The 19462-nt window shown below is 41.5% G+C and overlaps 1 protein-coding gene across 1 annotated transcript in view; it reads left to right on the plus strand.

Annotated features, from left to right (window-relative positions):
* LOC110499334 (zinc finger matrin-type protein 4) overlaps positions 1-19462 on the plus strand; it is a 184901-nt gene that overhangs the window by 153288 nt on the left and 12151 nt on the right. Inside the window, exon 6 of the mRNA XM_036956195.1 lies at positions 9346-9442. Within this exon, the coding sequence (XP_036812090.1) occupies positions 9346-9442 (97 nt within the window). The remainder of the gene's footprint in view (positions 1-9345; positions 9443-19462) is intronic.

Here is a 19462-nt window from a genome sequence, read left to right on the forward strand (position 1 = left end):
GGGCCTGGACATGTACTGGCTTAAGCAGGGGGACACGTCTGGCACTGCAGGATTTGAGTCCCTGGCGGCGTAGTGTGTTACTGATGGTAGGCTTTGTTACTTTGGTCCCAGCTCTCTGCGGGTCATTCACTAGGTCCCCTCGTGTGGTTCTGGGATTTTTGCTCACCGTTCTTGTGATCATTTTGACCCCACGGGGTGAGATCTTGCGTGGAGCCCCAGATTGAGGGAGATTATCAGTGGTCTTGTATGTCTTCCATTTCCTAATAATTGCTCCCACAGTTGATTTCTTCAAACCAAGCTGCTTACCTATTGCAGATTCAGTCTTCCCAGCCTGGTGCAGGTCTACAATTTTGTTTCTGGTGTCCTTTGACAGCTCTTTGGTCTTGGCCATAGTGGAGTTTGGAGTGTGACTGTTTGAAGTTGTGGACAGGTGTATTTTATACTGATAACAAGTTCAAACAGGTGCCATTAATACAGGTAACGAGTGGAGGACAGAGGAGCTGGTCTGGGAGGTCTGTGAGAGCCAGAAATCTTGCTTGTTTGTAGGTGACCAAATACTTATTTTCCACCATAATTTGCAAATAAATTCATTAAAAATCCTACAATGTGATTTTCTGAAATGTTTTCTTCTCATTTTGTCTGTCATAGTTGAGGTGTACCTATGATGAAAATTACAGGCCTCTCTCATATTTTTAAGTGGGAGAACTTGCACAATTGGTGGCTGACAAAATATTTTTTTTTTGCTATGAGACGTGAATAGGCAACATATGAGACGTGAATAGGCAACATATGAGACGTGAATGGGCAACATATGAGACGTGAATGGGCAACATATGAGACGTGAATAGGCAACATATGAGACGTGAATAGGCAACAGATGAGACGTGAATAGGCAACATATGACGTGAATTGGCACCATATGAGACGTGAATAGGTAACATATGAGACGTGAATAGGCAACATATGAGATGTGAATTGGCACCATATGAGACGTGAATAGGCAACATATGAGACGTGAATACGCAACATATGAGACGTGAATAGGCAACATTTCATTTCAGACAGTGTGTATTTCCTCTTGCTTCAGTTCAAATAATGGCCGCCATTGATATCAAGAAATGTTGCGTCATATTTTACGTGGTTGTGCCATATTTCTACTGCATACTTTCCATTGAAGCGTGCATCGATGCATGCTTCAAAATATGTACAAACTGATTACGCATTCGAGAATGGACCTCCGTGCTCCGTTTTACATACTTATGATTTGGACTCATAATTTGGACTCATACTCCGACCATCCCGTGCTCTAATTTACATGCTCTTATCACGGTAGTCACTACTTGCTTTTTTAGGAAGCATTGACATGTTGAATGCACCGACCTGTCTGTTTTAACTACTAGCAGCTCAGACACCCATGCATACCCATCAAGACATGCCACCAGAGGTCTCTTCACAGTCCCCAAGTCCAGAACAGACTATGGGAGGCGCACAGTACTATATAGAGACATGACTACATGGAACTCTGTTCCACATCAAGTAACTCATGCAAGCAGTAAAATTAGATTTTAAAAAACAGATGAAAATACACCGTATGGAATAGCAAGAAATGAAGATGCGCATAACCAGGTAGAAACACACATAACATACACACTATACACACAGAACATACACACTATACACACATAACATACTGTACACACTCTACACACACACTCTACCCACACGTCACCTGGATTGTGTGTTGTAGTAGAGTAGTGCCCAGAGGGCGCACACTCAATGTCTTGTGAAATCTGTTGGACCCCAGGAAGAGTAGCTGATGCCTTGGCTGTAGCTAATGGGGATCCTTAATAAATACAAATAGAAATAAGATGAGGAAGAACAAAGGAGGATGACACCAATCATCTCCATCACACACACACACACACACACACACACACACACACACACACACACACACACACACTACATCAACCCTTAAGCCCAAACATTTCTCGCCAGGCTTAGTTTTGTCTTCTTAATGACAACATGTCTTCAATAGCTTCAGAAAGGGACATTAAGTGTGCGTGTGTGCGTGTGTGTGTGTGTGTGCACGTGTGTGCGTGCGTGTGCGTGCGTGCGTGTGTGTGTGTGTGTGTGTGTGACCACACACCAATCTGAGGGCTGTGGGATTGGATATGCTACATTATACAATCCTGGCCTCATGTCAGTAATGACCTGTCTTTCCTCCAAGAACGGTGTGTATATTAGTACTTCATCTTTCAACATGCTTTGCCACTAACCACATTGAAAGGTCAAAGGGTCACGGAGCACATCAACAACTTGTAAATCTCACAGACAGTAATATAGTAGAGGAATGAGCACACACACACGCACATACGCAGACACGCACACCCCACAATGATTGTAGGGATGGTAAAGGCCATACATGCTTTCTTTCAATTGGTTAAAAATATTAGTTGTGAGAATAAAAGGCCAAGGACAGCAAGATATCTAGTTTTTCAGCTTAAAGACCACAGTTTACCCATGATGTTGTACAATGATTAAAAATTGATAAGTCGTCGTTTTATTCAAAGTATGATATATTTGGGCTTTATAAGTGGGAAATCTCAGACTGCCTACTAGACAGTCATTAACTATGCATGGCGTGTCTTTCCACCATGAAATGATGTGCAAAGTTATATCTGATTACATTTCTTACTAGGGCTGGGTTTTGTAAAAAAAAACTAAAGATTATCACTTACAGGGGCTAATCTCTTCCTGTTTACAACCTGTTGCTACTGTCTGTCTACCTCACTGCTGCAAAAAAATATTTTTTTCCCCTTCAGATTCCTTGGCACGCCCCTTGTTACAAATGCAGTTTTCTGGATGCGTGCAGTGTCTTGTAGATGTTACAGGCAGCTCACCATGAGATCACAACGAGACAAGACAGAGCATTTACCCAGTGATCGATTAACCCCGCTCTCACTTTCTCTTTCCCGCTCGCTCATTTTTCTCCACTCACTCCCTTTTCTTATCCTCTCGTTCATCCTCACTTTGTCTCTCACTGTCTCTCTCTCTCGCTTTCCTTTTCACCTCCCCCCTTCTCTCTCTCTCTCTCTCTCTCTCTCTCGGAGTGCATGCTGGGAGTGAGTCGTCAAGCAGGAGTGATTGTGAGAACGAATGGAATTTCTTTTCACTCTATTGGGTTTTGGTATGTACATATATATATATTGATTAGTTTAGTTGTTTTAAGGGTATATTGTTTAACTATCACTAAGCACGTATAGGGGTGGTGGGATCTTTGAGGTTGGTTTTTCGCGAGGGCACAACCAGCGGGTGGGGCTGGTTGCAATGGCCACTCGCGGAAATGTAGAGTTTGAAAAACTTAGTCGGAGGCATGGAGTAAAAATTCCTGCTGCGGCTGGGTGTTCAGTGGAAGAATGTAGCTTGGCTGTGGGTGCTATCATTGGGTATGATAGCATTAAATCAGCCTCAAGGATGAATAGCGCTGTAGTGATATTCTTAGATTCAATTGAAAAGGTGAATAAGATAGTTGAGAGGGGTGTTGTGTTGCGGGAGACACAGACGCCGGTATTTCCGCTTATGAATCCTGCGAAGAAAGTTATGCTTTCTAACGTGCCACCATTTGTTAGAGATGAAGTGTTAGAGCGAGAGTTATCTCGCCATGGTCAAATCGTATCTACAATAAAGAAGGTTCTTTTTGGATGCAAATCTCCGTTGTTGAAACATGTCGTGTCTCATAGGAGACAAGTGCATATGATTTTAAAAAAGGAAGGAGATGAACTGAATTTAGCGTTTAGTTTTAAGATTGATGGATTTGATTATGTCTTTTATGCATCTACTGAATCAATGAAATGTTTTGGATGTGGAAGAGAGGGGCATTTGGTGCGTAATTGTCCCGAGAATGAACGCGCTGAGCCTGGTAGTAGCTTTAGTGCGGGTGCAACTAACGTACCACAGCGAAGGGATGAAAATACTACAGGTGTAGGGGAAGAGAGAAGGTGGGCAGATGTGGTTGGAAAAGTAGGAGAGGAAGGCATTGTGGATACGGGGGCAATTGTGGTAGATCAGAACAAAGAGGGAGGGGAAACACTAGGTGAGATTGCGACTGCCGTCGCTGAGGTGGTGCTGGAAAATGAAATTGGAGGTCAAGAGGAGATTGAAATAACGGAAAAAGAAGCGGATGTTTTCAAAATACCGAGGAGTAAAAGGAAGAATTTAAGGGGTGGTGAAGGGTCTAATTCTAAGAGAAAGGTAGAGATGGATAAATCAGGTGAAGATGAACAGGTTGTAGAGATGGGGTTTTCTTCTGGGGAGGATAGCGAGAGTGAGTCATCTGACGCGTCACAACAATATAGTGAGATAGATGGGGTGGAAGGGAGGTATGGGATCGAGAAGATACGTCAATTTCTGAAGTTGACAAAAGGGAAGAAATATATGCAGGATTACAATGTAACTGATTTTTTCCCTGAACGTGAATTGTTTATTGAATCAGCAAAGTTTCTGATGTCAAAAATTACAGGGGGAGGTTTGAAAAGCCCTGAAATTGCTAGACTCAAGAAAGTGGTCACGAGAGTAATAAGTGATGCAAATTCTAAAGAAAATGAAAGAGTTCAGTTGCAGTTTTAACTCTGTAAAGAGATGTGGTGGCTGTATCTTCCTCTGTATTTTTTTCTTATCCATGAGCAGTTTTAAGATCTCTTCTTTAAACGTAAATGGGGCAAGAGATGTTAAAAAAAGAGCCATGGTGTATGAGTTAATGAGGGGAAAGGGAAGTGACATAATTTTTCTACAAGAAACGCATAGTAATTTGGAAAATGAAGTTATGTGGCAACAGGAGTGGGGGGGGACAGTGGTGTGTAGTCATAAAAACTCAAAAAGTGGGGGTGTGGTTATCTTGTTCTCAAAAGGGTTTTTGCCTTTGTCATATGAGGTTGAAGAGGTAGTTGAGGGGAGGTTATTAAAAGTTAGAGCAAGGTATGAAAACATCAATATGTGTCTGATAAATGTATATGCCCCAGTGGTGACAGTTGAGAGGGTATGTTTTTTAGAGACATTATCAAATACCATTGAGAAATGTAACAAAGAAGATTATTTGTTTATTGCTGGGGATTTTAACTGCACAGTTAGCGATTTAGATAGAAATCACCAAGAACCTCATATAGCCTCAAGGACGTTTTTAAAACGCCTTATTGTAACAAATGAACTGTGTGATATTTGGCGGAGTCAACATGAAGGAACAAGGCAGTACACCTGGGCACATGTGAGAGAGAACATCATCTCTATGGCCAGGTTAGATAGGTTTTATGTTTTTGAGCATCAATCTCAGGTCTGTAAATCAAGTGTGATAACTCCAGTGGGATTTTCTGATCATTGTTTAATAACAGAGGTGGTGTTCATTAACGATGTAAAACCTAAAAGCGCATACTGGCATTTTAATATAACTTTATTGAGTGATGCTCACTTCAGGAATTGTTTCAGTTTTTTTTGGGAGAGGTGGAGGTCTCAAAAGACCAGTTTTGTATCCCTTCAACAATGGTGGGATATAGGGAAAATCCAGATTCAACAATTTTGTAATCAATACACGGAGAATGTCACCAAGGATATCACCAGATCAATGAAAGCCCTAGAGATTGAAATAGTGGAACTCATGACGTTGGTTGAGACCACAGGAGATCGAGGCCATACTCAGGCCCTCAAGAGGAGAAAAGCTGCATTGGCAGATCTGCTGGGTATCAGAGCACAGGGGGCATTGGTGAGAAGTAAATTTCAGGGCATATCTGAAATGGATGCCTCATCCAAATTTTTCTTTGGTTTAGAGAAAAAGAATGGACAAAGAAAAATTATTCATTGTCTCAAATCAGCTGTTGGACAAGAGCTCACTAGCCCTAGTGAAATTAGAAAGAGGGCAGTAGAGTTCTATGCTGAGCTCTACAAGTGTGAGTACAAAGAGGACAAAACAGTGACACAGCAGTTCTTTGATGGGCTCCCAAAGGTGCCTGCAGAAGCTCAGGTTGAGCTTGAGCAACCATTGTCTTTGCAGGATTTATACACTGCATTAAATGGCATGGAAAATGGAAGGGCACCAGGCATTGATGGGCTTCCCGTTGACTTTTTTAAGTCTTTTTGGGCTATGTTGGGAGAGGATTGGTTAGAAGTAGCTAATGATAGTTTAACCGGAGGGTTACTACCAATAAGCTGCAGAAGGGCTGTCCTCACCCTACTGCCTAAAAAGGGTGACCTGAAGGAGGTGAAGAACTGGAGGCCGGTGGCTTTATTGTGTACTGATTATAAAATATTGTCAAAGGCTTTGTCCAACAGGCTGAAGGAGGTGATGGGGCAAATCATACATACGGATCAGTCCTACTGTGTTCCTGGCAGGCAGATAGGGGATAACATTTCTCTGATTCGTGATTTTTTGGACGTCTCTAAGGCTATTGGGTTGGATGCTGGTCTAATTTCAATTGATCAGGAAAAGGCATTTGACCGAGTTGAACATCAATATTTATGGCACACGTTTGAGGCGTTTGGGTTCAGCTCTGGTTTTATTGCCATGATAAAGGTGATATATGGTGACATTGAAAGTGTATTGAAAGTTAACGGTGGTTTGAGTGCTCCTTTTAAAGTGTGTAGAGGTATTAGGCAGGGATGTTCTATGTCTGGGATGTTATATGCTATTGCTATAGAGCCACTACTAAATAGCATTAGAAGTCGCATTGCAGGGGTGTGCCTTTCAGAGGATATTCCTCCTATTCGTCTTTCAGCCTATGCTGATGATGTAGTTGTGCTAGTGGAAAATCAAGCGGAGGTGGATAGTTTGAGTCTAATGGTTGATCGTTTTAGGGGAATATCCTCTGCAAAGGTAAATTGGGAAAAGAGTTGTGCTTTACAGATTGGAGAATGGTCTGGAGGGATCATGGCTTTGCCAGGGGGGCTGGAATGGTGTAAGGGAGGTTTTAAGTATCTTGGAGTGTATCTAGGAGATGAGGGGACTATGGAAAAAAATTGGAGTGGGGTGGTTGAAATGGTGGAAGGGAGGATGAGGAGATGGCGTTGGTTACTATCTCGTATGTCATATAGAGGGCGCACTATTATAGTTAACAATGTGATTGCCTCTGCACTGTGGCATCGGTTGTCAGTTTTAGAACCACCATCTGGCCTTCTGGCTAAGATACAGGCAATTATTGTGGATTTCTTTTGGGATAAATATCACTGGGTTCCACAAAGTGTTTTGTATTTGTCAAAAGAGGAGGGGGGACAAGGTCTTGTACATCTTGCTAGTAGGGCTGCTGCTTTCCGGTTTCAGTTCATTCAAAGGCTGCTTTATGGACCGGAAAATGTGGTGTGGAGAGGGGTGGCAGGTCTTATATTACAGAGGGTTGGAGGATTAGGTTTAAAGAAGGCTTTATTTCTGGTTGATAGTAGTCAGATTTCTAGGGAGGGAGTACCTCCGTTTTATAGAGGCCTTCTCAGAGTGTGGAGCATAATGAAGGTGTCCAGAAGAACTTCAGCGGAGTCAGTGCATTGGCTGTTGGAGGAACCTCTGGTGTATGGGGCGAGACTGGACTGTACAACTGCAGCTGTTCCACATTTCTCCAAGATTCTGGTGAAGGGGAAAATCATCACCTTAAGACAGTTAATGGCCATGGCTGGGCCCGCCTTAATGGATGGAAGAAGGGTGGCAGAACATTTGGGGATGAGGTCGGAAAGGATTGTCGGACAAATGCTGGGGAGCTGTAGGAAGGCTCTGTCAGCGGAAGAATGGGATATGCTTAGTAGCCACAAGAAGAAGGTGCAAGATGAAGACGTCTCATTTCCAAAACTAGGGATTACACCAAATATCCCAGAGTCAGAAAGAAAGGCGTTATTGCTGGATTTGAGAGGGTTGGAGGAGGTGGGTTTGGATGAGGTGAATGGGAAGGAATTGTATAGGGGGTGTGTCAAGGTGTTGAATAAAGATAAATTGAAAAATAGAAAAGATACTCCATGGAGGGTAAAATTGGGCATTGATGACAAGGTAAAGCCAGCATGGAGAGCACTGTACAAACCACCGTTACAAAAGGGTACTGGTGATATGCAATGGAGGGTTTTACATGGCATCATTGCAGTTAATGCTTTTGTATCTGTTATTAACTCAGATGTTAGAGATGGATGTCCTTTTTGTAATATAAGAGAAACCATTTTTCACTGTTTTATGGAGTGTGAGAGGATAAAACCGCTATTGGAAATGTTGGAATCTTTGTTTAAAGCTGTAGGGGAGTTTTTCAATAACACTGTTTTTATTTTGGGGTTTCAATATAGTAAACAACAGAAAAGAAAATGTCAAATGTTAAATTTTATTTTGGGACAAGCTAAGATGTCAATTTTTCTGAGTAGGAAACATAAGATAGAAACGGGATATGGGCAGGATGTAAGATGTGTTTTTAAAGGTTTAGTGAAAGCAAGAATAAAAGTAGATTTTGAGTTCTTTTCAGCTGTAAAAGATCTCCTATTATTTGAGGAGAAGTGGGCCTACGAAAGAGCGCTTTGTTTTGTAGAGGAGGGGAAATTATTTTTTGCTGCTGAAATAAGTTGAATGTATATGTTATGTATTTATTTTTGTTTAGGAATTACATTTTGTTATTTCATTTCTGAAAAGGCAGTGTGTCATTATTTATGTTAACACTTGAGTAAAAAATAAAGGTTTTATAAAAACTCAAACTCTCTCTCTCTCTACCCATCTACTGTATATCTCATCACACTCATTCTCTCCCTATCTCTCTCTGCCCCCCCTCGCTCTCTTTTTTTTCCTCTCACTGTCTCTATCTCTCTCTCGCTGTCTCTCTCTCTCTCTCTCTCTCTCTCTCTCTCTCTCTCTCTCTCTCTCTGTGTCTCTCTCTCTCTCTCTCGCTGTCTCTATCTCCCTCTCTCGCTATCTGTCTCTCTCTCTTTCCTTTTCACTTTCCCCCCTGTCTCTCTCTACCCATCTATATCTCATCACACTCATTCTCTCCCTATCTCTCTCTGCCCCCCCTCGCTCTCTCTTTTTTTTCTCTTCATCTCTTCTTCCTCTGTCTATTTTTGTCCCTTCATTCTCGACCACCTGCAAACTGTCTAATTAGCTCACATCTGTTCCTGCGCTATTCATTTCATCACACACATGCACACACCAATCTCAGAAGCGCTGCACATGCCTGGCTCCCCCAATTCTTCCTTTATACATTAGATATGCTTCACAATGATGATGATGACGACGACAACAACGACAATGAGGAAGATGATGAGGATGAAATTGGTGATGATGGCGACAACAGTGATGTTGATGTCAACAGTGATGATCACGTCTGTGTGTTTGTCTCTCATCAGGTCTCCGCAGCAGATACTCCTGCAGTGTATGTAGTGTTGTGTTGAACTCCATTGAACAGTACCACGCACACCTCCAGGGCTCCAAGCACCAGAACAAGTAAGTTGATAACACTAACTATGGAGAGAAGTTGATAATACTAACTATGGAGAGAAGTTGATAATACTAACTATGGAGAGAAGTTGATAACACTATGGAGAGAAGTTGATAATACTAACTATGGTGAGAAGTTGATAACACTATGGAGAGAAGTTGATAACAATAAATATGGAGAGAAGTTGATAACACTATGGAGAAAAGTTGATAACACTATGGAGAGAAGTTGATAACACTATGGAGAGAAGTTGATAACAATAAATATGGAGAGAAGTTGATAACACTATGGAGAGAAGTTGATAACACTATGGAGAAAAGTTGATAACACTATGGAGAGAAGTTGATAACACTAAATATGGAGAGAAGTTGATAACACTAAATATGGAGAGAAGTTGATAACACTATGGAGAGAAGTTGATAACACTATGGAGAGAAGTTGATAACACTATGGAGAGAAGTTGATAACAATAAATATGGAGAGAAGTTGATAACACTATGGAGAAAAGTTGATAACACTATGGAGAGAAGTTGATAACACTATGGAGAGAAGTTGATAACAATATGGAGAGAAGTTGATAAAAATAAATATGGAGAGAAGTTGATAACACTATGGAGAAAAGTTGATAACACTATGGAGAGAAGTTGATAACACTAAATATGGAGAGAAGTTGGTAACACTAAATATGGAGAGAAGTTGATAACAATAAATATGGAGAGAAGTTGATAACAATATGGAGAGAAGTTGATAACACTATGGAGAGAAGTTGATAACACTAAATATGGAGAGAAGTTGATAACACTAAATATGGAGAGAAGTTGATAACACTATGGAGAGAAGTTGATAACACTATGGAGGGAAGTTGATAACAATAAATATGGAGAGAAGTTGATAACAATAAATATGGAGAGAAGTTGATAACACTATGGAGAGAAGTTGATAACACTATGGAGAGAAGTTGATAACACTATGGAGGGAAGTTGATAACACTATGGAGAGAAGTTGATAACAATAAATATGGAGAGAAGTTGATAACACTATGGAGAGAAGTTGATAACACTATGGAGGGAAGTTGATAACACTATGGAGAGAAGTTGATAACAATAAATATGGAGAGAAGTTGATAACACTATGGAGAGAAGTTGATAACACTAAATATGGAGAGAAGTTGATAACACTATGGAGAGAAGTTGATAACAATAAATATGGAGAGAAGTTGATAACACTATGGAGGGAAGTTGATAACACTATGGAGAGAAGTTGATAACAATAAATATGGAGAGAAGTTGATAACACTATGGAGAGAAGTTGATAACACTAAATATGGAGAGAAGTTGATAACAATAAATATGGAGAGAAGTTGATAACACTATGGAGGGAAGTTGATAACACTATGGAGAAAAGTTGATAACAATAAATATGGAGAGAAGTGGATAACACTATGGAGAAAAGTTGATAACAATAAATATGGAGAGAAGTTGATAACACTATGGAGAAAAGTTGATAACAATAAATATGGAGAGAAGTTGATAACAATAAATATGGAGAGAAGTTGATAACAATAAATATGGAGAGAAGTTGATAACACTAAATATGGAGAGAAGTTGATAACACTAAATATGGAGAGAAGTTGATAACAATAAATATGGAGAGAAGTTGATAACACTATGGAGAGAAGTTGATAACACTATGGAGAAAAGTTGATAAAAATAAATATGGAGAGAAGTTGATAACAATAAATATGGAGAGAAGTTGATAACAATAAATATGGAGGGAAGTTGATAACACTATGGAGAAAAGTTGATAACACTATCTATGGAGAGAAGTTGATAACACTATGGAGAGAAGTTGATAACACTATGGAGAGAAGTTGATAACACTATCTATGGAGAGAAGTTGATAACACTATGGAGAGAAGTTGATAACACTAAATATGGAGAGAAGTTGATAACACTATGGAGAAAAGTTGATAACACTATGGAGAGAAGTTGATAACACTATGGAGAGAAGTTGATAACACTATCTATGGAGAGAAGTTGATAACACTATGGAGAGAAGTTGATAACACTATGGAGAGAAGTTGATAACACTATCTATGGAGAGAAGTTGATAACACTATGGAGAGAAGTTGATAACACTAAATATGGAGAGAAGTTGATAACACTATGGAGAAAAGTTGATAACACTATGGAGAGAAGTTGATAACACTATGGAGAGAAGTTGATAACACTATCTATGGAGAGAAGTTGATAACACTATGGAGAGAAGTTGATAACACTATGGAGAGAAGTTGATAACACTATCTATGGAGAGAAGTTGATAACACTATGGAGAGAAGTTGATAACACTAAATATGGAGAGAAGTTGATAACACTATGGAGAAAAGTTGATAACAATAAATATGGATAGAAGTTGATAACACTAAATATGGAGAGAAGTTGATAACACTATGGAGAGAAGTTGATAACACTATGGAGAGAAATTGATAACACTAAATATGGAGAGAAGTTGATAATACTAACTATGGAGAGAAGTTGATAATACTAACTATGGAGAGAAGTTGATAACACTATGGAGAGAAATTGATAACACTATGGAGAGAAGTTGATAACACTATGGAGGGAAGTTGATAACACTATGGAGGGAAGTTGATAACACTAACTATGGAGAGAAGTTGATAACACTATCTATGGAGAGAAGTTGATAACACTATGGAGAGAAGTTGATAACACTATGGAGAGAAGTTGATAACACTATCTATGGAGAGAAGTTGATAACACTATGGAGAGAAGTTGATAACACTAAATATGGAGAGAAGTTGATAACACTATGGAGAGAAGTTGATAACACTATGGAGAGAAATTGATAACACTAAATATGGAGAGAAGTTGATAATACTAACTATGGAGAGAAGTTGATAATACTAACTATGGAGAGAAGTTGATAACACTATGGAGAGAAATTGATAACACTATGGAGAGAAGTTGATAACACTATGGAGGGAAGTTGATAACACTATGGAGGGAAGTTGATAACACTAAGGAGAGTAGTTGATAACACTATGGAGAGAAGTTGATAACACTATGGAGAGAAGTTGATAACACTATGGAGAGAAGTTGATAACACTATGGAGAGAAGTTGATAACACTATGGAGAAAAGTTGATATAATTGTATTTTTTATTTTTGTATCTATTTCACTTTCTTTGGCATTGTAAACATATGTTTCACATGCCAATAAAGCCCTTTGAATTGAGAGAGAGATAGCGAGACAGAGAGAGAGGGAGAGAGGAGGAGGAGAGAAACAGAGAGAGAAAGAAGAGAGAGAGTACTAGAGTGGGAGAGAGGGGAGAGAGAAACAGAGAGGGAGGACAGAGATAAACAGCGATGAGAGAGGGAGAGGGTGAGAGGAGGGAGAGAGAGAGAGTGCGAGAGACAGAGAGAGAGAGAAACAGAAAGAGGAGGGAGATAAACAGAGATGAGAGGGTGAGAGGAGGGAGAGAGAGAGAGAGAGAATGAGAGAGAGAGAAAGAGAGAGAGAGAGAGAGAGAGAAACAGAGAGAGAGAGAGAGAATGAGAGAGAGAGAGAGAGAGAGAAACAGAGAGAGAGAGAAAGAGAGAGAGAGAGAGAGTGCGAGAGACAGATAGAGAGAGAGAAACAGAGAGAGGAGGGAGATAAACAGAGATGAGAGGAGGGAAAGAAAGAGAGAGAGAGAGAGAGAGAGAATGCGAGAGAGAGAGAAAGAGAGAGAAACAGAGAGAGGAGGGATATAAATAGAGATGAGAGGAGGGAAAGAAAGAGAGAGAAAGAGAGAGAGAGAGAGAGAAACAGAGAGAGAGCGAGAGCATGAGAGAGAGTCTGCAGCACCCGACCTCACTGTACATGAATCTGGTCAAATTTCTGCTGTTTGCTGATGATCTGGTGCTTCTGTCCTGAACCAAGGAGGGCCTACAGCAGCACCCAAATCTTTTACACAGATTCTGCCAGACCTGGGCCCTGACAGACCTGGGCCCTGACAGTAAATCTCAGTAAGACAAAAGTAATGGTGTTCCAAAAATGCTCTAGTTGCAGGACCACAAGTACAAATTCCATCTAGACACTGTTGCCCTAGAGCTCACAAAAAAACTGTACATACCTCGCCCTAAACATCAGCGCCACCAAAGCTGTGAACAACCTGAGAGACAAGGCAAGAAGGGCCATCTATGCCATCAAAAGGAACATAAAATTCATCATATCAATTAGGATCTGGCTAAAAAAACTTGAATCAGTTATAGAACCCATTGTCCTTTATGGTTGTGAGGTCTGCAGAGCAGAATTAGGCCGATACCCACTAATTTTCAAAGTCCAGAAAAGAGCTGTTAAATTCTACAACCCCCGAAAAGGAAGCGATTCCCAAACCTCCCATAACAAAGCCATCACCGACAGAGAGATGAATCTGGAGAAGAGTCCCCTAAGCAAGCTGGTCCTGGGGCTCTGTTCACAAACACAAACACACCCTACAGAGCCCCAGGACAACAGCACAATTAGACCCAACCAAATCATGAGAAAAAAAACACTCACGCGGTTCTGCATCCTCCCACTGAGAGTTGCTCAGCAACATGTTGCCTGTCAAGGAAGAATTGATCTATGTGTGTGTGTGTGTGTGTGTGTGTGTGTGTGTGTGTGTGTGTGTGTGTGTGTGTGTGTGTGTGTATGTGTGTGTGTGTGTGTGTGTGTGTGTGTGTGTGTGTGTGCAAATGCTTTACATTTGTTTGTGTATAATGATACTGTCTTGAACAGACCAATTCCATACAGTAGACTATAAAATCGTTCCATAGCTGGTAAATGAAGTAAGAGGGGATTTATCTGCAGAGACAAACAAGCACTAATGTGAGAGAAATTGATTTCTGGAGGCCGGAACAGATAATGATAGTAGTCTAATATAAGACATGAATTCATTATGAACTCAGCTGTGACTGTGGTTGGAGGCAGTGTGTGTGTGTGTGTGTGTGTGTGTGTGTGTGTGTGTGTGTGTGTGTGTGTGTGTGTGTGTGTGTGTGTGTGTGTGTGTGTGTGTGTGTGTGTGTGTGGATGTGTTTAACTATACTTAACTATACAACATTTGACCAACTGGGGACATTTTGTTAGTCCCCACAAGGTAAAATTCAAGTTCCAAGGGGTCTAGGGTTAAGTTTAGAATTAGTGTTAGGGTTAGAATAGGAGCTAGGGTTAGAATTAGGTTTAGGGTTAGGAGCTAGGTTTAGAGTTAGGGTTAGGGTTAGGAGTTAGGAGTTAGGGTTAGGAGCTAGGGTTTGTTTTAGGGTTAGGGTTAGGAGCTAGGGTTAGATTTAGGGTTAGGGTTAACATTAGATTTTCATTAGGATTTTGAATGGGACTGAATTAGTTACACATGTCTGTGTGTGCATGCGTGCATGTTTGTAGTTTGAGGTAGTATCCCTAATGATGTATAAAGTGATGGGAATGAAAGGCCTTTTAAAGACAGATCCGTCTGAAACAAAGTGAATGAGACAACAGCTCTTTCATGGTGGCTTTTGGGGAGAGTTGGATCGACTTTGTCTTAAATGTCTGAGTAGATTCTCCAGCTCACGTCGCTGTCATGATGAATTATGGAATTGGTGGTGCCAGCCAAACTCCCTGTGACAGTTTAACTACCTCTCGCAGACAGAGAGGGGAAGAAAGAGGAAGACAGAGAGGGGAGGAAAGAGGAAGACAGAGAGGGGAGGAAAGAGGAAGACAGAGAGGGGAAGAAAGAGGAAGACAGAGAGGGGAGGAAAGAGGAAGACTGAGAGGGGAAGAAAGAGGAAGACAGAGAGGGGAGGAAAGAGGAAGACAGAGAGGGGAGGACAGAGGAAGACAGAGAGGGGAAGAAAGAGGAAGACAGATAGGGGAGGAAAGAGGAAGACAGAGAGGCGAAGAAAGAGGAAGACAGAGAGGGGTGGAAAGAGGAAGACAGAGAGGGGAGGAAAGAGGAAGATAGAGAGGAGAAGAAAGAGGAGGACAGAGAGGGGAGGAAAGAGGAAGATAGAGAGGAGAAGAAAGAGGAGGACAGAGAGGGGAGGAAAGAGGAAAGCAGAGAGGAAGAATGAGGAAGACAGAGAGGGGAGGAAAGAGGAAGACAGAGAGGGGAAGAAAGAGGAGGACAGAGAGGGGAGGAAAGAGGAAAGCAGAGAGTAAGAATGAGGAAGATAGAGAGGGGAAGAAAGAGGAAGACAGAGAGGGGAGGAAAGAGGAAGACAGAGAGGGGAGGAAAGAGGAAGACAGAGAGGGGAAGAAAGAGGAAGACAGAGAGGGGAGGAAAGAGGAAGACTGAGAGGGGAAGAAAGAGGAAGACAGAGAGGGGAGGAAAGAGGAAGACAGAGAGGGGAGGACAGAGGAAGACAGAGAGGGGAAGAAAGAGGAAGACAGATAGGGGAGGAAAGAGGAAGACAGAGAGGCGAAGAAAGAGGAAGACAGAGAGGGGTGGAAAGAGGAAGACAGAGAGGGGAGGAAAGAGGAAGATAGAGAGGAGAAGAAAGAGGAGGACAGAGAGGGGAGGAAAGAGGAAGATAGAGAGGAGAAGAAAGAGGAGGACAGAGAGGGGAGGAAAGAGGAAAGCAGAGAGGAAGAATGAGGAAGACAGAGAGGGGAGGAAAGAGGAAGACAGAGAGGGGAAGAAAGAGGAGGACAGAGAGGGGAGGAAAGAGGAAAGCAGAGAGTAAGAATGAGGAAGACAGAGAGGGGAGGAAAGAGGAAGACAGAGAGGCGAAGAAAGAGGAGGACAGAGAGGGGAGGAAAGAGGAAGACAGAGAGGAGAGGAAAGAGGAAAGCAGAGAGGAAGAATGAGGAAGACAGAGAGGGGAGGAAAGAGGAAGACAGAGAGGGGAGGAGTTGGGGATGGAGGGATGGAGAGGATGGAGGGAGGGTGGTGGTGCAAAAGGGAGTGGGAGGAGTAGGGCCTGGAATTCCCAGCCATATTATCCTGATACTTAGGTGTCGATACGATATATTTTGTGAATCTCACGATTTATTGTATTGTGATTGGATACTGTGATTGTATTGCGATTCAATGTTTCCGACATATTGCTCACCATATGTCTGCTGCAGAAGAACAAGAGACAGTCATGAAAATAAAAGTGCTGAAGAAAATTGGCTCCCTATTTAAAAAGAAGACGAAGAACAAGCTATGAAGGAATAATATTGTTTTGATGCAGGTACAGACAACGACCGCAAAAATAATATTACGATATTGTCAAAACGATACAAAAATAAAAAATGATATCTTGATATGTGGCTGTATAAATAAAATCCCCTGTAGGAGGGAGTGATGGAACGAGGGGGGTGGAGTGGAATGAAAGAGAGACAGAGAGAGAAGAGAGAGAGAGAGACAAACACAAACACACCCCACAGAGCCCCAGGACAACAGCACAATTAGACCCAACCAAATCATGAGAAAACAAAAAGATAATTACTTGACACATTGGAAAGAATTAACAAAAAAAACAGAGCAAACTAGAATGCTTTGGCCCTAAACAGAGAGTACACAGTGGCAGAATACCTGACCACTGTGACCACAATTTTGATAAACTCCCATATCTACTGGGTGAAATTCCACAGTGTGCCATCACAGCAGCAAGATTTGTGACCTGTTGCCACAAGAAAAGGGCAACCAGTGAAGAACAAACACCATTGTAAATACAACCCATATTTATGCTTATTTATTTTCCCTTGTGTACCCTTAACCATTTGTACATCGTTGCAACACTGTATATATACTGTACGTAATATGACATTTGTAATGTCTTTATTGTTTTGAAACTTCTGTATGTGTAATGTTTACTGTTTATTTTTATTGTTTATTTCACTTTTGTATATTATCTACCTCACTTGCTTTGGCAATGTTAACAGAGAGAAGAGAGAGAAGAAAAGGCCGAGAGAGAGAGAGTAGAGAGAGAGAGAAAGAGAGAGAAGAGAGAGTAGAGAGAGAGAGAGAGAAGAGAGAGTAGAGAGACAGAGAGAAGAGAGAGAGAGAAGAGAGAGTAGAGAGAAGAGAGAGTAGAGAGACAGAAAGAGAGAGAGAAGAGAGAGTAGAGAGAGAGAAGAGAGAGCAGAGAGAGAGCGAGAGAGAGACAGAGAGAAGAGAGAGTAGAGAGAGAGAGAGAGAAGAGAGAGTAGAGAGAAGAGAGAAGAGAGAGAGAGAGAAGAGAGATTAGAGAGACATAGAGAAGAGAGAGAGTAGAGAAAGAGAGAGAAGAGGGAGTAGAGAGACAGAGAGAAGAGAGAGAGAAGAGAGAGTAGAGAGAGAGCGAGAGAGAGACAGAAAGAAGAGAGAGTAGAGAGAGAGAGAGAGAGAGACAGAGAGAAGAGAGAGTAGAGAGAGAGAGAGAAGAGAGAGTAGAGAGAAGAGAGAGAGAGAGAAGAGAGATTAGAGAGACAGAGAGAAGAGAGAGAGTAGAGAAAGAGAGAGAAGAGGGAGTAGAGAGACAGAGAGAAGAGAGAGAGAAGAGAGAGTAGAGAGAGAGCGAGAGAGAGACAGAAAGAAGAGAGAGTAGAGAGAGAGAGAGAGAGACAGAGAGAAGAGAGAGTAGAGAGAGAGAGAGAGAAGAGAGAGTAGAGAGAAGAGAGAAGAGAGAGAGAGAGAAGAGAGATTAGAGAGACAGAGAGAAGAGAGAGAGTAGAGAAAGAGAGAGAAGAGGGAGTAGAGAGACAGAGAGAAGAGAGAGAGAAGAGAGAGTAGAGAGAGAGCGAGAGAGAGACAGAAAGAAGAGAGAGTAGAGAGAGAGAGAGAGAGAGAGAGAAGAGAGAGTAGAGAGTAGAGAGAGAGAGAGAGAGAGTAGAGACAGAGAGAAGAGAGAGTAGAGAGAGAGAGAGAAGAGAGATTAGAGAGACAGAGAGAAGAGAGAGAGTAGAGAAAGAGAGAGAAGAGGGAGTAGAGAGACAGAGAGAAGAGAGAGAGAAGAGAGAGTAGAGAGAAGAGAGAGAAGAGGGAGTAGAGAGAAGAGAGAGAGTGGAAAAGGGAATGGGGGTAGAAAGAAGAGGAGTAGAAGAAGGGGCTGTGAGGGGGGATGGACCTATGAGATTAGCCCGATGTGATTTGCAACGGAGGTCTGTCGATCACTGAGAGAGGAGATGACAGGACTTCTGTACACACACACACACACACACCCCAGACACTATCTGTAATTGAGGTCTATAGATCACAGTGAAAGATGATGACACCACTTTCAACTTTACTCTGTCAATCTGCTAGTTAGCACTCAGTACAGCAGATTTACACTGTCCAGAAATAGAGAGAGAAAGAGAGACAGAGAAAGAATTCACAAAAACTGAGCAAACTAGAATGATGTTTGGGCCTAAACAGAGAGTACACAGTGGCAGAATATTTGACCACTGTGACTGACCCAAACTTAAGGAAAGCTTTGACTATGTACGGACTCAGTGAGCATAGCCTTGCTATTGAGAAAGGCCGTCGTAGGCAGACCTGGCTCTCAAGAGAAGACCGGGTATGTGCACACTACCCACAAAATGAGGTGGAAACTGAGCTGCACTTCCTAACTTCCTGCCAAATGTATGATGACCATATTAGAGACACATATTTCCCTCAGATTACACAGATCCACAAAGAATTTGAAAACAAACGCTATTTTGATAAACTCCCATATCTCCTGGGTGAAATACCACAGTGTGCCGTCACAGCAGCAAGATTTGTGACCTGTTGCCACAAGAAACACCATTGTAAATACAACCCATATTTATGTTTATTTATTTTCCCTTTTGTACTTTAATCATTTGCACATCGTTACAACACTGTATATATACTGTACGTAATATGACATTTGAAATGTCTTTATTCGTTTGGAACTTCTGTGAGTGTAATGTTTACTGTTCATTATTGTTAATTTCACTTTTGTTTATGATCTACTTCACTTGCTTTGGCAATGTTAACATATGTTTCCCATGCCAATAAAGCCCATTTATTTAATTGAGAGAGAGACAGAGACAGAGACAGAGACAGAGACAGTGGAGAGACAGGGAGACAGAGAGAGAGAG

The sequence above is a fragment of the Oncorhynchus mykiss genome, chromosome 20 (genome assembly GCF_013265735.2).
Source record: "Oncorhynchus mykiss isolate Arlee chromosome 20, USDA_OmykA_1.1, whole genome shotgun sequence".
In the NCBI taxonomy this organism is placed as follows: domain Eukaryota; kingdom Metazoa; phylum Chordata; class Actinopteri; order Salmoniformes; family Salmonidae; genus Oncorhynchus; species Oncorhynchus mykiss.